Source organism: Rattus rattus, chromosome 18, assembly GCF_011064425.1.
Source record: "Rattus rattus isolate New Zealand chromosome 18, Rrattus_CSIRO_v1, whole genome shotgun sequence".
NCBI classification, from domain to species: domain Eukaryota; kingdom Metazoa; phylum Chordata; class Mammalia; order Rodentia; family Muridae; genus Rattus; species Rattus rattus.
Window position 1 is genome coordinate 28,389,742 of NC_046171.1, and position 25,263 is coordinate 28,415,004.

Genomic DNA, 25,263 nt, shown 5'->3' on the forward strand with positions numbered 1-25,263 from the left:
TAAACAAATCTAAACAGAGTGGCCAGTCGTCTTGCTAAAACTCTAGGAACCATGAGCCTAGAATAAACTGTGAACTGCCCCTAACCTGCAAAGCTTCCTCCACCTGAGGTCTGGGGTAGAGCAGGTTGGCCTTGAACTCAGAGATTCCATTCACCTGCCTCTGCCTCCCAAACACTGCAATTAAAGGGCTGTGCCACCGCTCCCAGCAAGGTTTGCTTTTCGCTATTTCCTCACTGTGCAGCCTTATTAGAGAAATATTCTCTGAGGATGGGGACTGAGAAACGGGAGGAGTACAGGAGAGGGTCACAGGATCAGTGCGATTCAAATGCCAAAGTGAAATCAACGATGACTACTTAACATATACTAATAAAAACATTAAAATATTGTTCTCTAGCTCAGAATAAGGCAATACCTTTAAAGTGTCAAAAATAAGACCAATTTTTATAAGAAAACAGGTTGGAGAGATGGCTCAATGGCTAAGAACCAGCTCCTCTTCCAGAGGACCAGGGCTTGGTCCCCAGTGCCCACATGGCAGTCACAGCTGCCTGTACCTCCAGTGCCAGGGACTCTGATGCCCTCTTCTGGCCCCAAAGTCACTGCAGGCACATGATCCACAGGCTAGCACTTGGTGAACACACACTCACACACACACACTCACGCACCACTCACACACTCACACACACACACACACACACTCACACACACACACACACACATCCTGTTTTACAAGAAAAAGGGGGGTAAAGCACTTGCTAGTTGAAACAAGTGAATTTATTATGTGCAAGCTCTTCAGTCCTGTAATCAAGATATGACATTTTGCGACATTATTAACTTAAATTTTTAGTATTTTCAAAAGGGAAAGATTTATTTTGGAGTTTAAGGAAGTAAGTACTTACAAAGAATGACAATAGGAAGTGACTTTCTCAAGCTCACCACAGTGACAGGTTCTTCTACCAGGTACACTACCCAGCGTCATTCCTCGTAGGGAACCTAACAAGGACTTAACATGTAGAAATCAAGGCAGGAGGTGTTTGTACTTAAACAGGAAAACAAGCGATTGAAAATGCAAAAAACACCTGTCACGTTAGCAAGGCGACTTACATAATTAGGTATAAATTATTAACTTATGGTGGTTAAGGTCCTAGCACAGACTCGGGTACCTGACTGCTTCTGGAGCTCAGAGTGCCTCCCTCTGGCCCTGGCACGAAGGTGACTGTGGGGCTGGCCTTGTTTGCTATGGGGGGACAGGAGTGGCTTCAGGCTGCATGTTTCCTTTCCTCTGGACCAAGGCTTAAGTCAGGGCCATCTTGGCTCTGAACCTCTCCATTTTTGTTGGGAGAAGACTGACCATCTCTTTACTAAGTTCTAGCTCAACTTCTATTTCCTGGGCAGCCTCGGGGTGAGTTTCACAGTAATCAACAATAAATTTGTAATGTTCCAAAGATGTTGCCAGATTCTCTAGCTCTTTCTTGGGATCTGCAGTGATGATTTTGCCATACAGACGAGCTACCCGGAATTTAGCTAGCATGGCAGGGCGGAGAACGTCCTCCCCGATGTGCTCAGGAAAGACTTTGTTTGGGTCTCTCAGGGAGTCTAGGAAGAGCTGGTAGTACTTGAGCGCGGACTGATTCAAGCTATTTATTTTTTTCACAGTGTGTGAGTCGGGCTCCCTGAGCTTGTCAGCAATAGCGACTTTCAAATCCATCATGTCATAGTAAGCGTGAGCAATTTCAAACTGAATCTGCCTGTTGACCAACAGGTAGTACTGTGGATTCAAGTCCACAATCAGGGGCTCTAGCATGGCTATTCTGCGCTTGTGCATCTTGCATCGCCTCTCCATGTCAGCCTCAAAGAAGGCGAGCACCTTGAACAGAGCGCTGTGGTCTTGGACAACTTCGATATGGTCAGTAACATACCCATCAATCTGGAAGAACTCCTTTGCCTCATACACATAGTGTTGACCCAGCAGGAAGAGTTCCCTGGCTTCTTCAAAATCTAAGGGTCTCAAGTATCTCACTTTCTCCTCCACCGCAGAGATGGCGTCGCGCAGCTCACCAGTTCCAAACTGTACAGCCCTTTTCCTGACACTCTCCTCTTCATCCAGCTCCTTCCTCCGTAAAGCCCTGAGCTCCGACTGCTTGTCAAGATCCAGCTCCCCTATGTTGTCCTAATGAAAAGGAGACACCACAGTGAAGCAGGACACTCACCTCAGGGACACACCTGTAATCCCCGCATGCAGGAGGCAGAGGCAGGAGGACTGCAGAATGGAGACCAGTCTGGGCTAACCAGAAACAGCATGTTTCAAAGCGGGCAGCAGACACACAGCAAGGCCCAGTCTCAAAGAACAAAGAGTTGGGGGCTGGAGAGAGAGACGGCTCTTTTGCAGAAGACCCAGGTTCAGTTCATAGCACTTAGGCTCACAACCATCTCTAAATCCCAGAGGATCCGATGCCCTCTTTTTAACTTGCTTGGGCACCAGGCACACAGATAATATATAGATATGAAAGGCTCCTCCAATACATAAAATAAAGTAAATCTTAAAATACAACAACAAAAGCTCAGGAGGCAGAGGCAGGCAGATCTCCCCAGGTGGCCGGCTCACATGTGTAATTCCAGTTCTCACAGCTAAGCCATCACAGGAGGGCGGCAAGGCTGAGGCGAGTGGGACTCAGTGAGTTCCAGGCCAGCATATACTATATGGTGGTACCTGCTACCAATCCTGACGACCTGAGATGGTTCCCCAGGACCCACATGGTAGAAGAAGTGAACAGTGTCCTTCAGGTTGTATACACTTACACACTAAAGAAATAAATCAACTAAAGTAAATATATATAAAAGTTAAAAAGTAATGAGAGTGCATCATGGCTGAAGACGGTTATGACCTTTGCACATCCTAGTGAGTGTTCGCTAAGGAACCACACCACAGGCCACGAGATCTGAAACCTCCCCCAAAGATTTATTTATTTTTACGTGTGTGTGTGTGTGTGTGTGTGTGTGTGTGTGTGTGTGTGTGTGTGTGTATGGGGCAATATGAATGCCACGTGTCCAGTGCCCAGGGAGCCCCAGGTTGGCTTTAACTCACAGCCTGAGTGCCAGGATTCTACCCGCGTGCCACTCAGCTGGCACCAGACACCTTCAGTCCTTTTCCCTCTTCTCCTCTCCTTACTGCACCCACACTCTCCTAAGTCTCTTGGGGCAAGGGCTCCTGTAGGCTAAGCTGGCCTTAACTTGACGCAAAGCCAAGGAAGGCCCTGAATTCCTGGTGCGTCTGCCTTTGAGAGCTGGGTTCACAGGCCTGCACCACCACACCTTATTTATGCAGTGCTGGGGATTGAACCCACGGCTCTGTCATGCTACGTAGGTACACAATCATCTGAGCCACTTCTCCAGCCCACAGAATGTCCTATCTTTATGTTCCTTTTCCAAAATGATCTTTTCTCAAATTTAGGCTTCTGGGTTTATTATTTTTACAGCTTTATAGTTCTATATTATTTATAATTATAAGTATTATAGTTTCATGTACATGGAGAAAAAAGAAAAGCGCAAAAATAGAAAACTTGGGGTTGGGGATTTAGCTCAGTGGTAGAGCGCTTGCCTAGCAAGCACAAGGCCCTGGGTTCGGTCCCCAGCTCCGAAAAAAAGAAAAGAAAAAAAAAAATAGAAAACTTTATTTTCTATTTTTAAATAGGTAATTTTTTTTAATATTCCTTCTTGGTGGCTAGAAATTAGGGTCCCATGTAGATTAGTAAGAATGATGAAGCTATAGTTAACATTTAATAAGGACTCAGTATATTTCATTTTAAAAATGAGATTTATTTATGTATGTGTATGTACATGCCTGGCACATGTGAGGACAACTTGTAGGAGCTGGCACTCTCCTTTTACTGTAATGCAGGTTGAGGATCAAACTCCGGTCCTCATGACCTGGTGGCGTGCTCCTTACCTGCTGAGCCAGCTCTCTAGTCCTGCTTAGACACCCAGGAGCTTCCTGAGGCCTCTGTATAGGTCAGCTTCCTAACAACAGGACTAGGCAGGCACTATCATCTGTGTTGCTTGTGAGAAAACTTTGGCAAAGAGATTTTTAAGAAAAGGACCAAAAACACAGAGCTACAAAATTACAGAACACCTACTGCTGCATTGCCCTGTCTGCACCTCACTGCTGCACTGGCCCTGTCTGCACCTCACTGCTGCACTGGCCCTGTCTGCACCTCACTGCTGCACTGGCCCTGTCTGCACCTCACTGCTGCACTGCCCTGTTTGTACCTCACTGCTGCACTGGCCGTGTCTGCACCTCACTGTTGCACTGGCTGTGTCTGCACCTCACTGTTGCACTGGCTGTGTCTGCACCTCACTGCTGCACTGCCTTGTCTGCACCTCACTGCTGCACTGCCCTGTCTGCACCTCACTGCTGCACTGCCCTGTCTGCACCTCACTGCTGCACTGCCCTGTCTGCACCTCACTGCTGCACTGCCCTGTCTGCACCTCACTGCTGCATTGGCCCTGTCTGCACCTCACTGCTGCACTGCCCTGTTTGTACGTCACTGCGCGCATGGCCGTGTCTGCACCTCACTGCTGCACTGGCCCCTGTCTGCACCTCACTGCTGCACCGCCCTGTCTGTTCACCTCACTGCTGCACTGCCCTGTCTGCACCTCACTGCTGCACTGCCCTGTCTGCACCTCACTGCTGCACTGCTGTGTCTGCATCTCACTGCTGCACTGGCCGTGTCTGCACCTCACTGCTGCACTGCCTTGTCTGCACCTCACTGCTGCACTGGCCGTGTCTGCACCTCACTGCTGCACTGCCCTGTCTGCACCTCACTGCTGCACTGCCGTGTCTGTACCTCACTGCTGCACTGCCCTGTCTGCACCTCACTGCTGCACTGGCCCTGTCTGCACCTCACTGCTGCACTGCTGTGTCTGCATCTCACTGCTGCACTGGCCGTGTCTGCACCTCACTGCTGCACTGCCCTGTCTGCACTGCCCTGTCTGCACCTCACTGCTGCACTGGCGGTGTCTGCACCTCACTGCTGCACTGGCCGTGTCTGCACCTCACTGCTGCACTGCCCTGTCTGCACCTCACTGCTGCACTGCCCTGTCTGCACCTCACTGCTGCACTGGGCCTGTCTGCACCTCACTGCTGCACTGGCCCTGTCTGCACCTCACTGCTGCACTGGCCGTGTCTGCACCTCACTGCTGCACTGGCCGTGTCTGCACCTCACTGCTGCACTGGCTGTCTGAACCTTTAAGATTTTGTCAGTCCAAAGACAATACTGCACGCAAAGACATAAAAATGAGTGAGAACTCCTTCCTGCCTCAAGGACCTGATGTCTAACACTAATTAGGGCCGTGTGTGCTGCACTGGCTGTCTGAACCTTTAAGATTTTGTCAGTCCAAAGACAATACTGCACGCAAAGACATAAAAATGAGTGAGAACTCCTTCCTGCCTCAAGGACCTGATGTCTAACACTAATTAGGGCCGTGTGTGGTGGTCCGTTCTGTGATCCTAGCACTAGAAGGACTGGGGTTGGAGGTGTGCTACAGATCTGAGCCAGGATGGACCACCATGGTAGCAGGGCTAGAGAGAGAGCCGGTCTCCAGGCAGGAGCACATCACAAGCTCGGGAATGACTAAAAGATGAGAGTACTAAGAAGAGGGGCTCATGTGCTCTCTTAGTTACTGAGGTCATTTTAAAGGGGTGTGCCAGCACACCAAATCCCATCTTTCTTTCTTCCTTTCTTTTTAAAATTATTTTATGTGCATAGATAGCTGTGTACCAGGTTGGTACCTGGTATCTGCAAAGGCCAGAAGACCATGTGGGATCCCATGGAACTGAGATCCATTTGGTTGTAAGCCACTGTGTGAATGTTGGGAACTGAACCCCAGTCCTCTGGAAGAGTAGCCAATGCTTGTAACCACTAGCAATCTCTTAAGCTGGTGAGTTTTTTTTGTTTGTTTGGCTTTTGTTTTGCTTTGTCTTTTAGAGACAGGGTTTCTCTGTGTAGCCCTGGCCATTCTGGAACTTGCTCTGTAGATCAGGCTGGCCTCGAACTCACAGAGATCATCTTGCTCTGCCCTCTGAGTATTGGCATGTGCTACCATGCCCAGCTTACAAAACATAATTTAAATGACTTAAGAGCATGAAGTTCAAGGAACAAGATAGTATCTGTGAAGAATTAAAAAACTGTTCATTCGGGGTTGGGGATTTAGCTCAGTGGTAGAGAGCTTGCCTAGCAAGCGCAAGGCCCTGGGTTCAGTCCCCAGCTCCAAAAAAAAGAAAAAAGAAAAAAAAACAAAAACAAAAACAAAAAACCCCTGTTCATTCACCAATTGGTTTTAAAAATAACCACTATTTCCTAGGACAATTATGTAACAATCAGGATATGATGCTGACCCCCTGCCCCACATCCTCACAGCCTAGCTGAAGAAGGTGTTCCAGAACGAGGTGGTATTTTGTATGGCCCTTACCTGGTGTAGTGCACACTCATTATCCCAGTATCCTGGAGACTGAGGGAGGAGGATGGACTGGCTTAGACTACAGATAGACTGTTACAATGAAAACATACCAGTAGGAGAGAGAGTTCCATCAGGAGAGTCCCAGTCACAAGCATGAGGACCCCACTCGGATGCCAGGACCTATAAAAAGTGCTGAGCACGGCACTAAGTACTTAAACCCAAGTGCTGGTGAGGCAGACACAAGTGCATCCTGTGCGCTTGCTAGGCTTGCCTGCCCAACCTAATCACCTAGCCCCAGGTCCAATGAGAGAGACTGTCCTGTGTTTCACAGGCAGATATACACACGCACCCAGACAGACAGACAGACAGACAGACACACACACACACACACACACACACACACACACACACACACACACACACACACACACGTAAAACTCAAAAACAAGACACACAGTGGGCCTGGTGAGCCAGCCCCACTGAAGCTGCAGGCCATTTCCACGTGCGTACCTGCATGGAGAGCTGCGCGTTCTGCATCAGAGTCAAGCAGTACTTGATCCAGCATCTTGCTATCTCCCCTTTCCTTTGATGGTAAAGCTCCGGCATGTCTCCTTCAACTTCAGGAGCTAAAACCACACAGGGACTGTAGGTCACGGTCAAGTCTGCACTGTGCACTCTCCCCTGCTCTCAGCTTTTCCTGTCTACACAGCAGCAGAACCTTGCTAAGCACTGACCTATCCAGGCCCTGGCCATGAGGCACTTGGTGCCGGGCGGCTGCAGATGTTCCCTGGTTTTCTTATATCTCATCTGCAGGTAAAAACTGTCACAATGTATAGTTCACTTTCAGAAGCTTTTCTTCATATATTATGAAGAAAATAAGATTCATATATATTCTTCATCAATGTCTAAGCTTTACTTTTAATACACTATTACACACAATCACATAGCTACTTCCTGTTTTAGTCATTCTTCCAGCAGAGGGGAGATGCTATTTCTAATTCTTCCTATAATGAACAATGTCTAGGCTACAGACCTCTGCATATACATCTGTCTAGAATCTGGACTGATCTCTAGAAATGGAACTTACTAGGTCAAACAGTTTATACAATTTAAACTAATTTAAATAAAAGCTGCCAGACTATTCTGACAGACACCTTATCCACAGTGCTCTGTGGAGAGCCATGGCCACTGTCATTTCTCCCTGTCTCCCACAGCTCCCGCCTCTGTGCACACACAAGGCCTCACTTCAATCCTTAGCATCTCATGCACGCCGAGAAGCAACTAAATCGTCTAAGAAAGACGGTGTGAGAAGACAGCCTTATGTAAACCCCAAGGGATAGGAAGCGTGTGCAATAACCAGCCCCTGTTCTTCAAAGCATTATGGGATGAAAGAGAGGAAGGCGGAGGGAGTGCCTCTGATGACAGAAGACTAAAGAGCGAGCTGAAGGCAGCACACAGCCTTGAGCTGTGTAATCGAGCACTAAAGAAACATCGCAACAAAGGACGCTTTTTTAGAGGACAACTGATGAGACCAAAACATGCAGGATGGCTTGCTGTTACACGTCCTGAACCTGCTAACTATCGTGTGTGTGTGTGTGTGTGTGTGTGTGTGTGTGTGTGTGTGTGTGTGTGTGTGTGTGAGAGAGAGAGAGAGAGAGAGAGAGAGAGAGAGAGAGAGAGAGAGAGAGAGAGAGAGAGAGAAGAACGAGAGAGAGAGAGAGAGCGACTGACTTAGTATATTGTTTAGGTTGACCTGAAACTTGAAACATAGTCCAGGCTAGCCTAAAATTGTGGCATTCCTCCTGCCTCAGCCTCTGGGGTGCTGAAATTCCAGACACGAACCATTATGCCTAGCTGAAGATATTCTCATTCTCAGGAAAACATGCATTGAAGTGTTACAGTTGTAAAAAGGCCTAATGTATAAAACCTCCTCTCAACTAGGTCAAAAAGAAAAATGGGTACAAATTCACAAACAGTGGAGCCAGGCAGTAGTGGCGCTAGCCTTTACTTCAGCACTCGGGAGGCAGAAGCAGGAGAGTTCAGGCTAGCCTGGTCTACAGAGTGAGTTCCAGGACAGCCAGGGCTACACAGAGAGACCCTGTCTTTTTTTAAAGATTTATCTATCTACTGTCTTCAGACACCAGAAGAGGGCATCGGACCCCATTACAGATGGTTGTGAGCCACCATGTGGTTGCTGGGATTTGAACTCGGAACCTCTGGAAGAGCAGTCAGTGCTCTTAACCGCTGAGCCATCTCTCCAGCCCAAGAGAAACTATCTTTAAAAAACCAAACCAAACCAAGACAAAACAACAAAAATCCCAAACAAACAAATGAAAAACAGCAGTGGATTTTGGGGAAGCTGTGTGGTAATTGTATTCTTACAGCTTTTCTAAAGCTTAAATCAGTTTAAGATTTGAGGGCTGGAGAGACAGCTTTGTGGTTAAGAGCTTTTGCTGCTTTTTCAGAGGTCCCTGCTTCTGTTTGCAGCATTCACACTGTAGCTCACAGCCATCTCTAACTTCAGTACCATAGAATGAGAACCCCCATCTGACCTCTGTAGGCACCACGCACATGTGTGGCACACATACATACAAGCAGACAGAACACTCACACACATAAAATAAAATAAACCAATGTAAAAAAAGTTAACAATTCTGTCTCAGAATTCCAGACAGGCTTTTAACTACATAGTACTCTGCGTATGGTGCATAGCTGTAACTGTGGTCGTTAGGAAGCTAAGACAGGAGGATCGTGAGTTCAAGGCCAACACAGGCAAATCATCTTAGTGAGAAACTCTCTAATGAAACATACATGCAAACTTACTGTCTTCTGAGGCTGTGATTTTTCCAGTTTGACCAAAAATAACATTAGCAGCTGACAGACAATGTCTGGCTTCCATAAAACAGAGCTGTTGGGAAAATAAGCAAGACCAAATGTAACTATAACAAAGCCTTATTTACAACTAGCAGTATCTGTCTATTAACATGGAGAAAGCTATGCTCTCAGAAAAGTTCCCCACTAAAGGGGGCCTGCCGAGTTGCGATGGAGAACAGACTCAGGGCCTCCTGCACTGCATCCTCGCACACCCCCAGCCTCCCCCTAAATAGCACAGTCCATTCAAGGCCATTTACATGTCAGAGAACTGTGGACTCAGTTGAGGATTAGAAATTTTTCTATTTCTACCACTCAGAGACAAAAACCAGGAAGAGAATCCTATCTTACTCACTAGACTGTCTTCTAAAACCTTTGGAGGAGACAAGAGAATGAGGCTTCCCATCTTGTTTTTAAGTCAACAGATTTCTACAGATAAACTTTCTAGAACTACTTTGCCAATACTTGTGAAGAACTTATGATTCAAATCTGAGTCCAGGATGTCTTAAACACTTCAAGAACATCTCTGTCAACCCCAAACACTTGTCATCTGTCATGACTATCAGGCTCTCCCCACAGATGGACGCTGCTCTCGTTAGAGAGAATGTCTGCTTTGCATTAGTGAGTTGAAAGACTAATATGTCTCCTCTACACTGAACTCAGAGTTATCACTGAGAACCATGGGTACCATGGGCATCAACAGGCCAGCAGCAGCCACACCGCCAAATGTTGGCATGAAATCCACCTGAAGTAACATTACTTGGCTCTATACAGGATCTTAGCCATCATTACCACTTTGACTCTGTCCAGACTGTCTCTCTATGATCAGCCACTGCTAAAGACAGAGTGCCTTGTGCCCTTGGGGAAGCTGGTTACTTGGCATTTGCCACGCAGCCAAACGGAAACAGATGGCGATAGTAACAATACGAACATCACTTTGGAACATGGCTCCAAGCTCTCCTTTTGTAACAGAACCTAGCTGATTATGATGTGGGAAAACCCAAAGGGTATGGGGGGTTCATGAAAATGACCACACGCTCCACAAAAGTAATGCTTAGCAACTTCAAAGTCACATGTTCAGGATACAGACATTTCCGTACTATGACTATCCATGGAGTTTTAGGCGTTAATTAAAATTGTACTGAACAAGGACATTTACAGTCGATAAATAAAACAAACAAGGAGGCCCCGACGGGTGGAGGGAGGGGCAGCCAAGGGGCTTCTTGAGGACGACCATGATAAAGTGGGGTACAGGAGCTTGGCGAGACTCAGTGATAAAGTGGGGGTACAGGAGCTTGGCGAGACTCAGTGATAAAGTGGGGTACAGGAGCTTGGCGAGACTCAGTGATAAAGTGGGGTACAGGAGCTTGGCGAGACTCAGTGATAAAGTGGGGGTACAGGAGCTTGGCGTGACTCAGTGATAAAGTGGGGTACAGGAGCTTGGCGAGACTCAGTGATAAAGTGGGGGTCCGGACGCTTGGCGTGACACAGTGAAAAAGTGGGGTACAGGATCTAGGCGTGACGCAGTGATAAAGTGGGGTACAGGAGCTTGATAAAGGGGGTACAGACTCAGTGATAAAGTGGGGTACAGGAGCTTGAGACTCAGTGATAAAGGGGGGTACAGGAGCTTGGCGAGACTCAGTGATAAAGTGGGGGTACAGGGCTTGGCGAGACTCAGTGATAAAGTGGGGGTACAGGAGCTTGGCGAGACTCAGTGATAAAGTGGGGGTACAGGAGCTTGGCGAGACTCAGTGATAAAGTGGGGGTACAGGAGCTTGGCGTGACTCAGTGATAAAGTGGGGGTACAGGAGCTTGGCGAGACTCAGTGATAAAGTGGGGTACAGGAGCTTGGCGAGACTCAGTGATAAAGTGGGGTACAGGAGCTTGGCGAGACTCAGTGATAAAGTGGGGTACAGGAGCTTGGCGAGACTCAGTGATAAAGTGGGGGTACAGGAGCTTGGCGATAAAAAGTGGGGGGTACAGGAGCTTGGCGTGACTCAGTGATAAAGTGGGGGTACAGGAGCTTGGCGAGACTCAGTGATAAAGTGGGGTACAGGAGCTTGGCGAGACTCAGTGATAAAGTGGGGGTACAGGAGCTTGGCGTGACTCAGTGATAAAGTGGGGTACAGGAGCTTGGCGTGACTCAGTGATAAAGTGGGGTACAGGAGCTTGGCGTGACTCAGTGATAAAGTGGGGGGTACAGGAGCTTGGCGTGACTCAGTGATAAAGTGGGGGTACAGGAGCTTGGCACAGGAGCTAAAGTGGGGGTACAGGCTTGTGACTCAGTGATAAAGTGGGGGTACAGGAGCTTGGCGAGACTCAGTGATAAAGTGGGGTACAGGAGCTTGGCGAGACTCAGTGATAAAGTGGGGTACAGGAGCTTGGCGTGGCTCAGTGATAAAGTGGGGTACAGGAGCTTGGCGTGACTCAGTGATAAAGTGGGGTACAGGAGCTTGGCGTGACTCAGTGATAAAGTGGGGTACAGGAGCTTGGCGTGACTCAGTGATAAAGTGGGGTACAGGAGCTTGGCGAGACTCAGTGATAAAGTGGGGGTACAGGAGCTTGGCGTGACTCAGTGATAAAGTGGGGTACAGGAGCTTGGCGTGACTCAGTGATAAAGTGGGGTACAGGAGCTTGGCGAGACTCAGTGATAAAGTGGGGTACAGGAGCTTGGCGTGACTCAGTGATAAAGTGGGGTACAGGAGCTTGGCGACTCAGTGATAAAAGTGGGGGGCACAGGAGCTTGGCGTGACTCAGTGATAAAGTGGGGGGCAGACAGGAGCTTGGGGGTACGGAGACTCAGTGATAAAGTGGGGTACAGGAGCTTGGCGAGGGTAAGTGATAAAGTGGGGTAAAGGGGCTTGGGGGGACTCAGTTATAAAGTGGGGGTACAGGAGCTTGGCGAGACTCAGTGATAAAGTGGGGTACAGGAGCTTGGCGTGACTCAGTGATAAAGTGGGGTACAGGAGCTTGGCGTGACTCAGTGATAAAGTGGGGTACAGGAGCTTGGCGTGACTCAGTGATAAAGTGGGGAGCTTGGCGTGGCTCAGATAAAGTGGGGTAGGAGCTTGGCGTGACTCAGTGATAAAGTGGGGTACAGGAGCTTGGCGTGACTCAGTGATAAAGTGGGGGTACAGGAGCTTGGCGTGACTCAGTGATAAAGTGGGGTACAGGAGCTTGGCGACTCAGTGATAAAGTGGGGTACAGGAGCTTGGCGTGACTCAGTGATAAAGTGGGGTACAGGAGCTTGGCGTGACTCAGTGATAAAGTGGGGGGCACAGGAGCTTGGCGTGACTCAGTGATAAAGTGGGGGTACAGGGCTTGGCGTGACTCAGTGATAAAGTGGGGTACAGGGCTTGGCGAGACTCAGTGATAAAGTGGGGTACAGGAGCTTGGCGTGACTCAGTGATAAAGTGGGGGGCTTGGCGTGACTCAGGATAAGCTTGGCGTGACTCAGTGATAAAGTGGGGCACAGGAGCTTGGCGTGACTCAGTGATAAAGTGGGGCTTGGGGCGTGACAGGAGCTTGGGAGCTTGTGACTCAGTGATAAAGTGGGGTACAGGAGCTTGGCGTGACTCAGTGATAAAGTGGGGTACAGGAGCTTGGCGTGACTCAGTGATAAAGTGGGGTACAGGAGCTTGGCGTGACTCAGTGATAAAGTGGGGTACAGGAGCTTGGCGGGACTCAGTGATAAAGTGGGGTACAGGAGCTTGGCATGACTCAGTGATAAAGTGGGGGTATAGGAGCTTGGCGAGACTCAGTGATAAAGACAGGAGCTTGGCGTGAAAATAAAAGTGGGGTACAGGAGCTTGGCGTGACTCAGTGATAAAGTGGGGTACAGGAGCTTGGCGTGACTCAGTGATAAAGTGGGGACTCAGTGATAAAGGGGGTAGGAGCTTGGCGTGACTCAGTGATAAAGTGGGGTACAGGAGCTTGGCGAGACTCAGTGATAAAGTGGGGTACAGGAGCTTGGCGTGACTCAGTGATAAAGTGGGGGTACAGGAGCTTGGCGAGACTCAGTGATAAAGGTGGGGTACAGGAGCTTGGCGAGACTCAGTGATAAAGTGGGGTACAGGAGCTTGGCGTGACTCAGTGATAAAGTGGGGTACAGGAGCTTGGCGTGGCTCAGTGATAAAGTGGGGTACAGGAGCTTGGCGTGACTCAGTGATAAAGTGGGGTACAGGAGCTTGGCGTGACTCAGTGATAAAGTGGGGTACAGGAGCTTGGCGAGACTCAATGATAAAGTGGGGTACAGGAGCTTGGCGAGACTCAGTGATAAAGTGGGGGGTACAGGAGCTTGGCAGACTCAGTGATAAAGTGGGGTACAGGAGCTCAATGGTGGGGTACAGACTCAGTGATAAAGTGGGTACAGGAGCTTGGGAGACTCAGTGATAAAGTGGGGTACAGGAGCTTGGCGTGACTCAGTGATAAAGTGGGGTACAGGAGCTTGGCATGACTCAGTGATAAAGTGGGGGTATAGGAGCTTGGCGAGACTCAGTGATAAAGTGGGGTACAGGAGCTTGGCGTGACTCAATGCAGAGAACCCAACTCCTGGGAGCAATGCCTCAGCCAGTGCTGCCCTCCCTCTCTCTAACAGTTTTTGTGAGTGATCTCTGGGGGACGACACTTTACACACAGGGCACACTTACAGACCCAACTAACAGAGGCTTAGTGCAGGCTACCCAGGGGTGAGAGAGGAATGCTCTGCTGAGGGATGAGAATTACCAAATGTCAGAGCTTTAGGAATCGGAGTTGCACTGCTGGGCATGGTGGCACATGCCTTTAGTCACAGTACTTGGGAGGCAGAGGCAGACAGACAGACCTCTTGGAGTTCAAGGCCACTCTGGTCTACAGATAACCAGTTTGGCTAGCCAGGGCTACACAGTGGCCCTGCCCCTCCACCACACACACACACACACACACACACACACACACACACACACCACACGCCTTTGCACCCTTTGCCTTTGCACACCACACGACACGCACACGCACACGCCTTTACACGCACACACACACACACGCACACACACAGAAAAACACAAAGGATTTTAGTATTAGAGATTAAAGTTCTGGAAAAGAAATGGATGTGCTCGAACTACAACACAATGCTAAGTGATTTGGATAAGCAGCTATGATGCTCTCTTTGTCCCTGTGGGACGGTTCAGAAGTCTGTCATAGAACCTGAACTCTACAACTCAGCACACACTGTAACATGAAAACTGATTATTAGAGAGCAAATTCTGTAAAGTAACCGAAACTCATCACATGCTTTTATCAAAGCCCACATTTAACTGTCAGCTTCCTCAGACAAACTCTCATAGTTGTAAGATTAGCATTACAGGAAGATAAAATTTTATCTACAGCAAGATAAAAATCTGCAATTGAAGGCCAGACATCCCAGAAGTGAAGTGGTCGTGTGCTGACACGGAACAGCTCTTAGGGAACCTGTCCTCTGAGGGGCTAGCAATGTGCAGGGCCACGACAGAAATCAGCACTTAAAAGATTCAAATGGAGGGGGAGAGGAAAGGTTATAACCAAAATACTGCATCACATTCTCGAATGATAAACAAAGCCATTATATCTTTTAAGGATTCCAAGCACTCATGCATCAAAGCATCCCAGCACTGTTTTGCTGAAGCAGCTGACTGCATTCTCCATTCAGCTTTAAGCAACGAAACACCAGCCATGTCCTGACAGCAGTGTTGGCCATGGCTTCACGCACCATTGAGGCTTCAGGAGAACTGCTGTGCAGAACTGACCTTATTGATGTAGAACTGTGACAGGGTAGCGGCGTTGATGGCCCACTCCATGGGATGGTAGGCATTGTGTTCAAGCTGGCGCTTTAGCGTGCTGTGGCAATAATGAGCAGCCTTCTCGAACATTTCCATGTGCTGATAGACTTGAGCCAGGTAATACAGGTTATGAGTATAAACCTTCTCAAATCTGTGAAGGGAAAACATTGGCATCTGCATAACGACTTACAGAACATTTCCTATGTATTTGAGTTGCACATGGCCCTTAGACCTGACAAACAAGGAAACTGAGGCTCAGAGTTGAACAAGTCATGTAACTTGTAAGCGACAAGTGGAGGTTTTATGCACATAAGAGTCCACATGTATCCTGGAGGAGCACTGGGAAGCAGCAGGTGCCATTTGTACATTCTTTTTTATTTACTTATTTTATTTTAATTTTTTGAATTTGCATCAAACCTGTTTATCTTTAAAGTTTTAAATAATTATTTAATGTATTGTGTGCTTATATGTGTGAATGCCACGTGTATATAGATGCCAGCAGAAGCCAGTGACAGCATGATCCCCTGGAGTCAGAGCTACAGACAGTTGTGAGCCACCGTGTGGGTGCTGGGATTGAACCTGGGTCGTCTGCAAGAGCAGCTGGTGCTCTTAACCTCTGAGCCATCTCCTCAGCCCCAAGTGTGTTTTCTTGAGCAAGCACTAGTGAGACTGAGGTGCTCCTGTGCTCTCTGAAGACTGACCTTTTCGATCTCTCTTGTTCAGTAAGTTTCTCTTCTTCAGGCAGAAAATGCTCAGTCGGGTCAAGAGGCGGGCTCCCGATCTGTGGTTAAAGAACATAGACAGCTCTTTATAACTTTAACGCAGACATCGAGCGCTCTCTTCTGGAGGGACTGGAGAAGTGTCCTTTGTCTTCGTCAGAGTCGGCGTCACTGTAGGACTCTGCAACTCAGGCTGGCCTCAAATTCATGGTCCTCTTTCCTGGAACTACAGGCAGGCAGTTGCTTGCCTTCTCTCTCTCTTTCTCTCTCTCTCTCTCTCTCTCTCTCTCTCTCTCTCTCTCTCTCTCTCTCTCTCTGAAAGGGTCTCAGGGCTGGAGAGATGACTACTTGGGTTCAGAGCACTGGCTGCCTTTCCAAGGAACCCAGGTCAATTCCCAGGACCCACAGGGTAGCTCCTCACAATTGTTCCTAACTCCAATTCCAGGGGACCTAGCATCCTTGCACAAATGCAGGCAAAACATCAATGCACATAAAAATAAATGAATAAACAAGTAAATAAATCAACATTTAAAAAGATAGGCTCTCACTCTACAGCTCAAGCTAGCCTAGAACTCCTCACTATGTAGTCTAGGGGAGCCTCAAATTCCCGTCAATACTACTGTCTCAGTATGAGACATCAGACCTGACTTTAGTTGAATAATTAAGTTTGTATACTGCTTTGTCTACTAAAAAGGCTCTATTAAAAACCTACATAAACCAGGCATTGGTGGTGCATGCTTTTAATTCCAGCACTTGGGAGGCAGATCTCTGTGAGTTCAAGACTAGCCTGGTCTACAGCTAAGATACACAAAAAAGCTCTATCTCAAAAAAACAAAAAACAAAAAAAACAAAAAAAAAAAAAAAAACCAAAAAACAAAACCTACATAATTTTGGAGGAAGAAATGATGTAATTTGAATCTCAAAATGAAACAAAAAACCATCTAAAATAGACTCACAAACAACACCTTATTGGTAAGCCTGACCACCTGAGTTTGATCCTTAGAGCCCACGTAGTAGAAAAAGAACCAGGCTGGAGAGATGGCTCAGTGGTTAAGAGCGCTGACAACTCTTCCAGAGGTCATGAGTTCAATTCCCAGCCACATGGTGGCTCACAACCATCTGTAATGAGATCTGATGCCCTCTTCTGGTGTGTCTAAAGGCAGCTACAGTGTACTCATATATAATAAATAAATAAATCTTAAAAAAAAAAAAGACCCAACCACACATGTTCAATGTAGTGCACACACAAGTAAATGAAATAAAACAGAAAATTTACAAAAGCATAAAATAGTGATTTGTATTTTCTTGGTAACACCAATGAAAGTCAATTCAGGGAAATAAGGAAAGTGTTTGTTTTGTTTTATTTTATTTTTCGAAATAGAGTTTCTCTGTGTAGCCTGTCTGTCCTGGAACTCACTCTGTAGATCAGGCTGGCCTCAAACTCAGAGAAGCATAAAGCCTAGTCTATTTCTTGAGCTTCACCTCAGGCGCCCATCCTTGCATTAATTGAATTCATCAAGTTCCCAAGAACAGTAACTTTCTACACAGAATGTGACCTTACACTCACTCTGACCTATCAGAATGTCAGGTGCTGTTTGGGTTCTATTATGGTTTGTTTTGTTGTTTGTTTGAGATTATAACTGCATCATTTCTCCCTTCTCTTTCTTCTCTCCAAAATTATGTAGGTTTGTTGTTTGTTTGTTTTGAGACAGGATTTTAAACATAAGATTTGAGCTTCGGCTGCCAACCTGACACAGCAGTCATCTGAGAGGCTGGATCAGCTCGGTCTGTGGGTGATTACTGATTACTAAGAGATAATAGATCCCTTGGCCGTGGTCCTGAACTACGTAAGAAGCTGACTGAACAAGCAGGCAAAGGGCATTTTTCTATGGCAGCCTGCTCCTGCTTGACGTCCTGCCGACTGCCTTGGTGATGGACTAAAAGACCTTTGCAGCCCTCAGTCTCTCTTGGTCAGAGAGTTTCATCGCAGCAACTTGACACAACACAACTGCAACCTGAGAGTAAAAACTCAAGTTGGGAAGCAGAGCCAAGGCTAACAGCACCCAGGTAGGTGCCCTTGACTCTGCCGCCATCCAGAAGGTGACTCAGTGGAAGGTGACTCAGTGGCCCTTCCAGCTAACAGGGATTAAGCAACGTACCGTTTCATATGTCAGTTATTCTGCTTTTATTTTTAAAAAGTCATTTCATGTGCATTGATGTCTGTGCCCCACCTTTGTGGATGGTGCCTGAGGAGACCAGAAGAGGGTGTCAGACTCCATAGAACTTAAGAGCAGTTGTGAGCCACCAAGTACATGCAGGGAATTGAACTCGGGTCCTCTGAAGAGTTGATCGTACTCTTCACCGCTGAGCCACCTCTGCAGCTCCCTGTTTTGTTTTGTTTTTGAGACAGGAACAGGTTCTCATGTGACCCAGGTAGGTCTAAACCCATCTACCTGGCTGAGAATGAGGATGACCTGACTTGCTGCCTCACGGTGTGCACTACTGTGCACACTTCACTGCTAAGAGATGCCACACCCACATCGCCCTGACTGGATGGGAGCCATAACTAAGCATAAGTTAGAGCTGCGTGTAATGCTGCCACAGACACAACAGTTCTGAGAAAGGAGGGCAGACAGGGACAGAGGCAGGATCTCTCCAAACTCAAGGCCAGCCTGGTCTACACCACATGGTTCCAGGCTAGCAAGAGCTACACAGCGAGCCTCTGACTCAATAAATAAAGTCTCTAACTTGGAGATACTTCCGAGAAAAGAGATTCTTAGGGGTGTAGGTGTGGTAAAGGCCTAGAAAACGTCCCACTCAGGGGTTCTGAAGTCTAGGCTGATGTGATTCTGTCTGTTCCAATCTATCCTCCAGGGAAGGAGCCTCGTGATCGTATTTTCAGCACACTCTGCATGCTGCACAGGGCCTGGTGCGCAGTGTGAACCACATCCACGAATGGCACTGGCCAAGCAGACAGCAGTGTACAGGACATGTGTCCCACTGACAACACATCACTGTTTCTTCAATGCCAGCATTTGGATACACCTCTACAGGAACGCAGTCTAAGCAGGCCTACTAACAAAGCAGTAGAGTACGTCACTTAAAATGTGGGTCTAGTAGGGGAAGGTGGCCGGGCTTACAAACGCAGCACTTGCAGCAGAGGCAGGAAGCTCAGAAGTTTGAGGTCATTCTCCTTCTTAGTCACAGTGAGTTCAAGACCAGCCTGGGTCAACATCAGAACCTGTCTCAAATCCACAACTACAATAACAGGGTATGGCATAGGCTGAGTCCCATATTCTACTCTTTACTCTGGGTAAGTCAATTAATTTCTGGTTCTCTATAAACTAGTTTACTACTTTATCAAGCTGTGGTTAAATGAGTTGTTACTGCTAAACCACTGGTCTAGTGTCTGTAGGTGCCCTACATACTGTCTGTGAGATAACGCACTGCCGACGTCTAAGACTTTCTCTCTCAGGCAGGAGAGGTGCCTCACTCACCATTCCCAAGGTGGAGACAGGAGGATCATGAGTTTGAGGCCAATTCTGGCTACACAGTGAGACCTGTCTCAAACAAAAACAGTTAGCATGTTACACTGGGTTTTAAGGCCAGTAACTGCAGCAGTGATAGTCCACAGAGAAATACTGCGCACGACTAGTTCCTTCCTGGAGAAGGGGACAGGTGGTAGCTGGGTGATCTGTTGTCCTGACGACTGTGACCCCTGAAGTGAGAATTACCATCTAAGTTCAGTAGAGCCTCTGAACTGGCCAGCCCTTCCTGAGCAGCACCTCATGGGGAGATCAGAAGCCACGGTGGGTTGTGTGCTTATGCTCAACTGCATAAGCTGCACTTCAGACATGGCTGAAGCCCAACAGGAAGAACATACCCTGAAGCGGGGCTCTCAGAACAGGGTCCTGATGCAGGGTTCTCTACACACGGCGCCCTGAAGCGGGGCTCTCAGAACAGGGTCCTGATGCAGGGTTCTCTACACACGGCGCCCTGAAGTGGGGTCTCAGAACACAGTAACCACAACAGCAGCATAAATGTTACCTTGCAAAAAGCAAGCTCTCAGGCCCAACCCAGAACTACCGCAGAAAAGCCAGAAGCAGGTCTGCTGCGGCCTTGGGCTCGGTTTAAGGCAGTCTAGCTGTGTCTGGCTGTGTCCGGCAGTGTCGTGAGCTCAAGCTCCTCCTCCCTCAAGTCTCCAAGTTGCTGGGATTACAGGAGCCGACATAGCCTACTGAGGCTTAACAAATCCTTTGGGTGACTGATATCCCAGTGCAGCCACAAAGATCTCAGGTGAGTTGCCCAGGTAGCTGCTTTCCCTCAAAGCACTGCTGTCGTTAGTGAAAACAAAATAAAATCCATAAATGTAAAATAAAATCTATAGCCACAATATGAAAAATAAAATCTGTAGCCAACATACCAAAGATGGCTGAGACAGCTCTGTGCTTAGCAGCACTGGACACTTCTGCAGAGGATCTGGCTGGGTTTGGATCCCAGCACCCAAAGAGTGGCTTTCAAACTGTCTGCAACCAGTTGCAAGGAATCTGATGCCCTCTTCTGCCCTCCAAGGGCACCAGGCAAGCACACAGTACACAGATATACAGGCAGCAAACACTCATACACACAAAAGGACTAACTGTAAAATAAATTCATACAAAAGTATCCAAAGGATATACTTGGATAACAGAATATTTCCTTTATGATTTTTATGATTATATTAAGACTATCTTTGCCATTATATTGTACAGGAGGGTTAGTTTTAAGGAGCTGTCTTCAATATGCAGTAATTTCAGACAGCTCTAAAGAGAAATTCCTGGGTATATTGAAAAGTCTGATCAATATCATGAATAAGATCCTGTGTGTGCAGGCATGTGTGCATGTGTGTGTGTTCCTCAGAAGCAACACCTTCTTTTGTTTTGTCTCTCATTGCCTCGGGACTTGCTGAGTTGACTAGGCTGGCCAGCTCCAGAGCTCCACTGTCCCCAGCACCGGCATTTCAAGTATGCACCACATCACCCAGCTCCTTGAAATGGCTCCTGGGGGTCAAATTCAGGTCTTCATGCTCGCACGGCAAGCATGCTATAAAGGAGTCCACCTCCACAGCCCATCAATTCTTGACTAGTTTCAATCCAAATTTACGTTTTTATCTGCACATAACATACCTCTTTCATGTACTGATTGTACAGTGCTTCTGATGACTCCAGGTAGGTCCGGGCAGTTTCGATCTCTTCCCTTTCAGACCATAAGATGCCCAGGTTATTCTGGAAATCAAAGAAAGGAAAAATGATAACTGGATGCATCCAATGAGAACAAGTCATAGCGTCAAAGTCAGGGTTTCCTGATGAAATGGCAGTGGGCTTTTGTTAACGTGGCCCTCTGTTTTCTCCACATTGCTTCCTGCCTGGGGGCTGTCGGCTCTGTCATGTTACTATAGACACAGTCCACGCGGCCAGGCCAATCTGGCTGCACTAAACCTGAAACAGACCATCGTCCCTTCAGTGCTTATGTATGTCAGGAACTTTGGTCCCAGCTACACACGCTGCCTGAGATGGACCTAGAAATGAACGCCAGGATGATGGCATCCTCATATCTCATCAGACTCAGGAGACTCTTTAAAATTCTATCATTCTTGATGCTGTTGGTATTAATGTTAAATTTCTAAAACTATTATAACTATATATGACTTATGTATAGAAATACTACTATATACTTTATGAAGTGTGTGTGTGTGTGTGCGTGTGCGTGTGTGTATGCATCTTTTAGGTTTGTTTTGAAGCAAGGCTTCACTACATAGCCCTGCCTGTTCTTGACTCTTGCTGTATAGACCAGGCTGGCCTGGAACTCACAGAGATCTGCCTCAGTTTCCTCGGTGCTGTGATTAAAGGAGTGTGCCTTAAGTATAACATTGATCTTATATTTACTTTTCTTGTTTGTTGAACTGACCTCTAAGGTATACAATTACTACATATGTAAATAATGCTATGTAATTATTTTTAAGTTTTAGTTATTATTTTATGTGCATGGGTATTTTGCCTACATGTGTGTCTGCACAACACATGTGTGCAGTACCTGTGGAGGCCAAAGACAGTGTGGGACTTGCTGGAGTTACAGATGGCTATGAGCCTTCATATGGGTGCTGGGAATCCAACCCTTAACCTCTGGAAGAGCATCCAGTGCTCTTAACCACTGAGCCATCTCTCCAGTCCCACCATGAGATACTCTTATTTTAGGTAAGATGTCAAACATGTATCTTTTTTTTTTTTTCTTTTCTTTTTTTTTTTTAGGAGCTGGGGACCGAACCCAAGGCCTTGGGCTTGCTAGGCAAGCGCTCTACCACTGAGCTAAATCCCCAGCCCCCTCAAACATGTATCTTAAAATGCAGATACCCTTTCAAAAATACATATCCATTTATCTTGTATGTACATATGTGTGTCTATACTGAGATGTGCATATGGAATATTATACATGGGAGTCCATTCTCTCAACACGTCGGTCCTGGAAGTGAAACTCAAGTTGTCAGGGCTAGTAAAAAGTGCCTTTACCCCAAGCCACTTCTCCAAGACCTCAAAAGGTTTTAAACTAAAAACAAAAGAAACAAACAAACAAAAAAAAACAACCCTGATTTTTCTGTTGCTATGCCAAAATACCCTGGCAAAAACAACTTTTAAAATAAGGATTTATGGTTGGGGATTTAGCTCAGTGGTAGAGCGCTTGCCTAGGAAGCACAAGGCCCTGGGTTCGGGTCCCCAGCTCCGAAAAAAAACCCAAAAAAAAAAAAAAAAAAAAAAAAAGGATTTATTTGAGCTCACAGTTTGGAGAGATAGTTTATCATGTTGTGGAAGGCACGGAACCAGGAGCATAATGTGGCTTGTGTCATTGAATCCACAGTCAGTAGAGGGAAATGCCGGCACTTGCTGGCATTATCCAAGGGATTCGCCCACCGGCATTCAGAGTTAATCTCTTCAGAAACACCTCCCCACCCCTTACATGGCAAAAGGGGCATCTCTTATTTGATTCCAAATCCAGACAACATGGGCTTAAAGCTTATGCTTATTTAGGAATCGATGAAATGGGTCACGTTGATTTTTTTTTCCATTTTGGTTTTGGAAACAAAGTTTTTCCCTGTGTAACCCTGGCTGTCTTGAAACTCATTTATAGATCAGACTGGCCTCAGACCCAGAGAGATCCTCCTGCCTCTGCATCCCAAGTTCTGGGATTAAAGGTGTGTGCCCCCATCAGGCTGAAGTGTTGCTTCAACTGCACCTCTCACTCACTTCTTTAGCTCACAAACAAACATAAAATATCACTGTCTGGGCCTCGCACTGGAGCTGTAAGCAGTGAGCAAAATGGACAGGCGGTGCTTGTTAGTATTTGGCTTTTAATTTTTTTGAGCCATAATAAAAGAACATGGCATACAGTTTTCTTCTAAGTTTTGAGACTTTCCTGAAAGGCCTACTGATCCAACAATCAATCTTAATAAATATTCCCTGGTTCGAATATATAGACTACAGGATGAGACCCTCTATAGGCCTAAGAGAGTAACCCGGCACAAAGGAGTCAGACGTTACTTGTATTTTTTTTCCCATAGGGTATAGATGAAATCCGGAGTGCCAGGTCAATGCTGTACCTCTGAGCTACACAGAAGGGCCTGGAAAAACTCTACCGTTTGAATTTTGAAATGTTATGTTCTCCAAAGCAGAAAGTCACACTTGCTTCTTATAAAAATGTGAAGGTCGGAAGGAGAGATCAGTTTGGACCAATGAGAGTCCCAGTGACCTATTCCTATAATCTCAGCAGGTAGGCTGAGATAGGAGGATCATGGGTTGAAGCCAGCCTGAGCTATAAGACTGTCTGAAAAGAAAAGGGGAAGGGGGTCCTAGCACTCAGGAAATGAAGACAAGAAGAAGTTAAGCATTAGAGACACGAAACCTTGTCTAAACACAAACAACAAAAAATAATAACGTTATTACAAGGTCTTAAGACACACTCTGAGGAAAAGGTAGGAATCCCTTGCTGAGCAAACCAGAGTGTAGTAAAGAATAAAGTTTTAAGAGTTTGGGCATTAAAAAAAAAAAAAACTTAAAATCGGATTATTCTTGCGATCCCTTGTCGTGTCCATTCCATTTGAATCACGTTGGATTATTTCTTCGCAGAATGAAACTAAGCTGGTCATGGCATTGGGAAGCGCAGATTCGGATGCTTATGTTCTGCCCAGGACTACGGAAAGTAGCAAGTGAGGCTGGAGTAGGCGGCGAGAATTCAGAGGGAGTTGGCAGGCAGATGGTGGGTAGGCGTTATGATAAATTAAAAGGGACTAAGCTTCACTCAGAAGCCCAGGCTAGCCAAGAACTCAAAGCAATCCTCCTGCTGCAGCCTCCGGAGTGCTGGGATTACAGGTCGGGTGTCGTGCGATGCTGGGGACTGAACCAACTGAGACACATGCGCAGCCAGGAGGAGTTTTTGGGCGCAGAGCTCCCGCCTCAGCATCTCACCTGCGCCTGGATGAAGAGAGACACACAGCCGAGCGACAGGCGGTAGGGGCGCAGCAGCGACAGGCACCTGACCAGATGCTCCTCTCCGGCAGACAGTTCCTCAGTGTCGATGTGGTTCACGCCAAGGTGGAACTCCACCACCGCGAGGCGCAGCGCTCGCTGCGCTCCCGGGCCCTCGGCGTCCCGTGGCTCGCCCGCGCCCAAGGCCTGGTCCACCGGCCCATCGTCCGCAGCCCGCTCGTCGTCGTCCTCCGGCGCCGGGCCCAGCAGCGCGCGCACCTCCTCCAACAGCGCGCGCGCACCGTACTTGGACTTGTACGGCTCCTTCTCCGGGTTTTTGTGCAGCTCCACCCGCGACAGAGCCAGCGCAGCCTGGAACTTCTCGCGGATCTCTGGCCCCGGAGCGCTCGCCATCGCGGCCTGACCTGACGGCCGCCTCCTAGCCTGTGGACCGTCGGCTACTGAAGGCCTCCGCGTTGCGACACTTCACTTACGACACGTCGTCGTGACTGTGGAGCAGCCAATGGGAGGGCGTGCTGGTCGCCACAACAGCCGTCGTCGGGGAAACGAAGCTGTCAGGGAGTACAGAGCCTTCCGCTACTACCCGGGTGCAGTATGGCTTCTCCCGCTCCATCCCAAAATGTAGTTTATATAAAATGTTCAGAATCAGAAAGATTCGTAGCGGCAAGGTACTTACCCATCGTAGACTCAGTCCCTACTTAAATGAAATCCAGGATATTGTTAATACTAACATCTCTCGTTAATTCCTCAGTTGAGATAGGCAGGAATCTTTCACCATTAACGTATTAGGCTATCAGAGTTAAAACTTCTATTTGTAGGAAACGTGTACCATGCAGTGCATGTACAAGTCAGAGGATAGGGTCTCAGGGATCAAACTCGGGGCCTCAGGAGGACAGAGGGTAGTCTCAG

At 47.4% G+C, this 25,263-nt stretch overlaps 1 protein-coding gene across 1 annotated transcript; it reads right to left on the reverse strand.

The window, feature by feature from the left end:
• Positions 1–753: 753 nt before the first annotated feature.
• Kifbp (kinesin family binding protein) lies at positions 754–24,803 on the reverse strand. Its single transcript, XM_032888673.1, has 7 exons — positions 24,334–24,803; positions 21,004–21,102; positions 15,821–15,900; positions 15,087–15,270; positions 9,277–9,361; positions 6,964–7,079; positions 754–2,167 (listed from the first exon to the last, which is right to left on the reverse strand). The coding sequence occupies exons 1-7, from the start codon at positions 24,745–24,747 to the stop codon at positions 1,292–1,294; spliced, it is 1,854 nt and encodes a 617-aa protein (XP_032744564.1). The 5' UTR covers positions 24,748–24,803; the 3' UTR covers positions 754–1,291.
• Between the last annotated feature and the right edge of the window lie 460 nt (positions 24,804–25,263).

Bases quoted from the DNA above. Each gene is read 5' to 3' on its own strand.
- Kifbp (XM_032888673.1), bottom strand. From the start codon at position 24,747: ATGGCGAGCGCTCCGGGGCCAGAGATCCGCGAGAAGTTCCAGGCTGCG. The intron at 21,103-24,333 runs GTGAGATGCTGA...TTTGATTTCCAG, and splicing joins CTCTCTTCATCCAGGCGCAG to AATAACCTGGGCATCTTATG. The intron at 15,901-21,003 runs GTATGTTATGTG...CTTTAACCACAG, and splicing joins ACAATCAGTACATGAAAGAG to ATCGGGAGCCCGCCTCTTGA.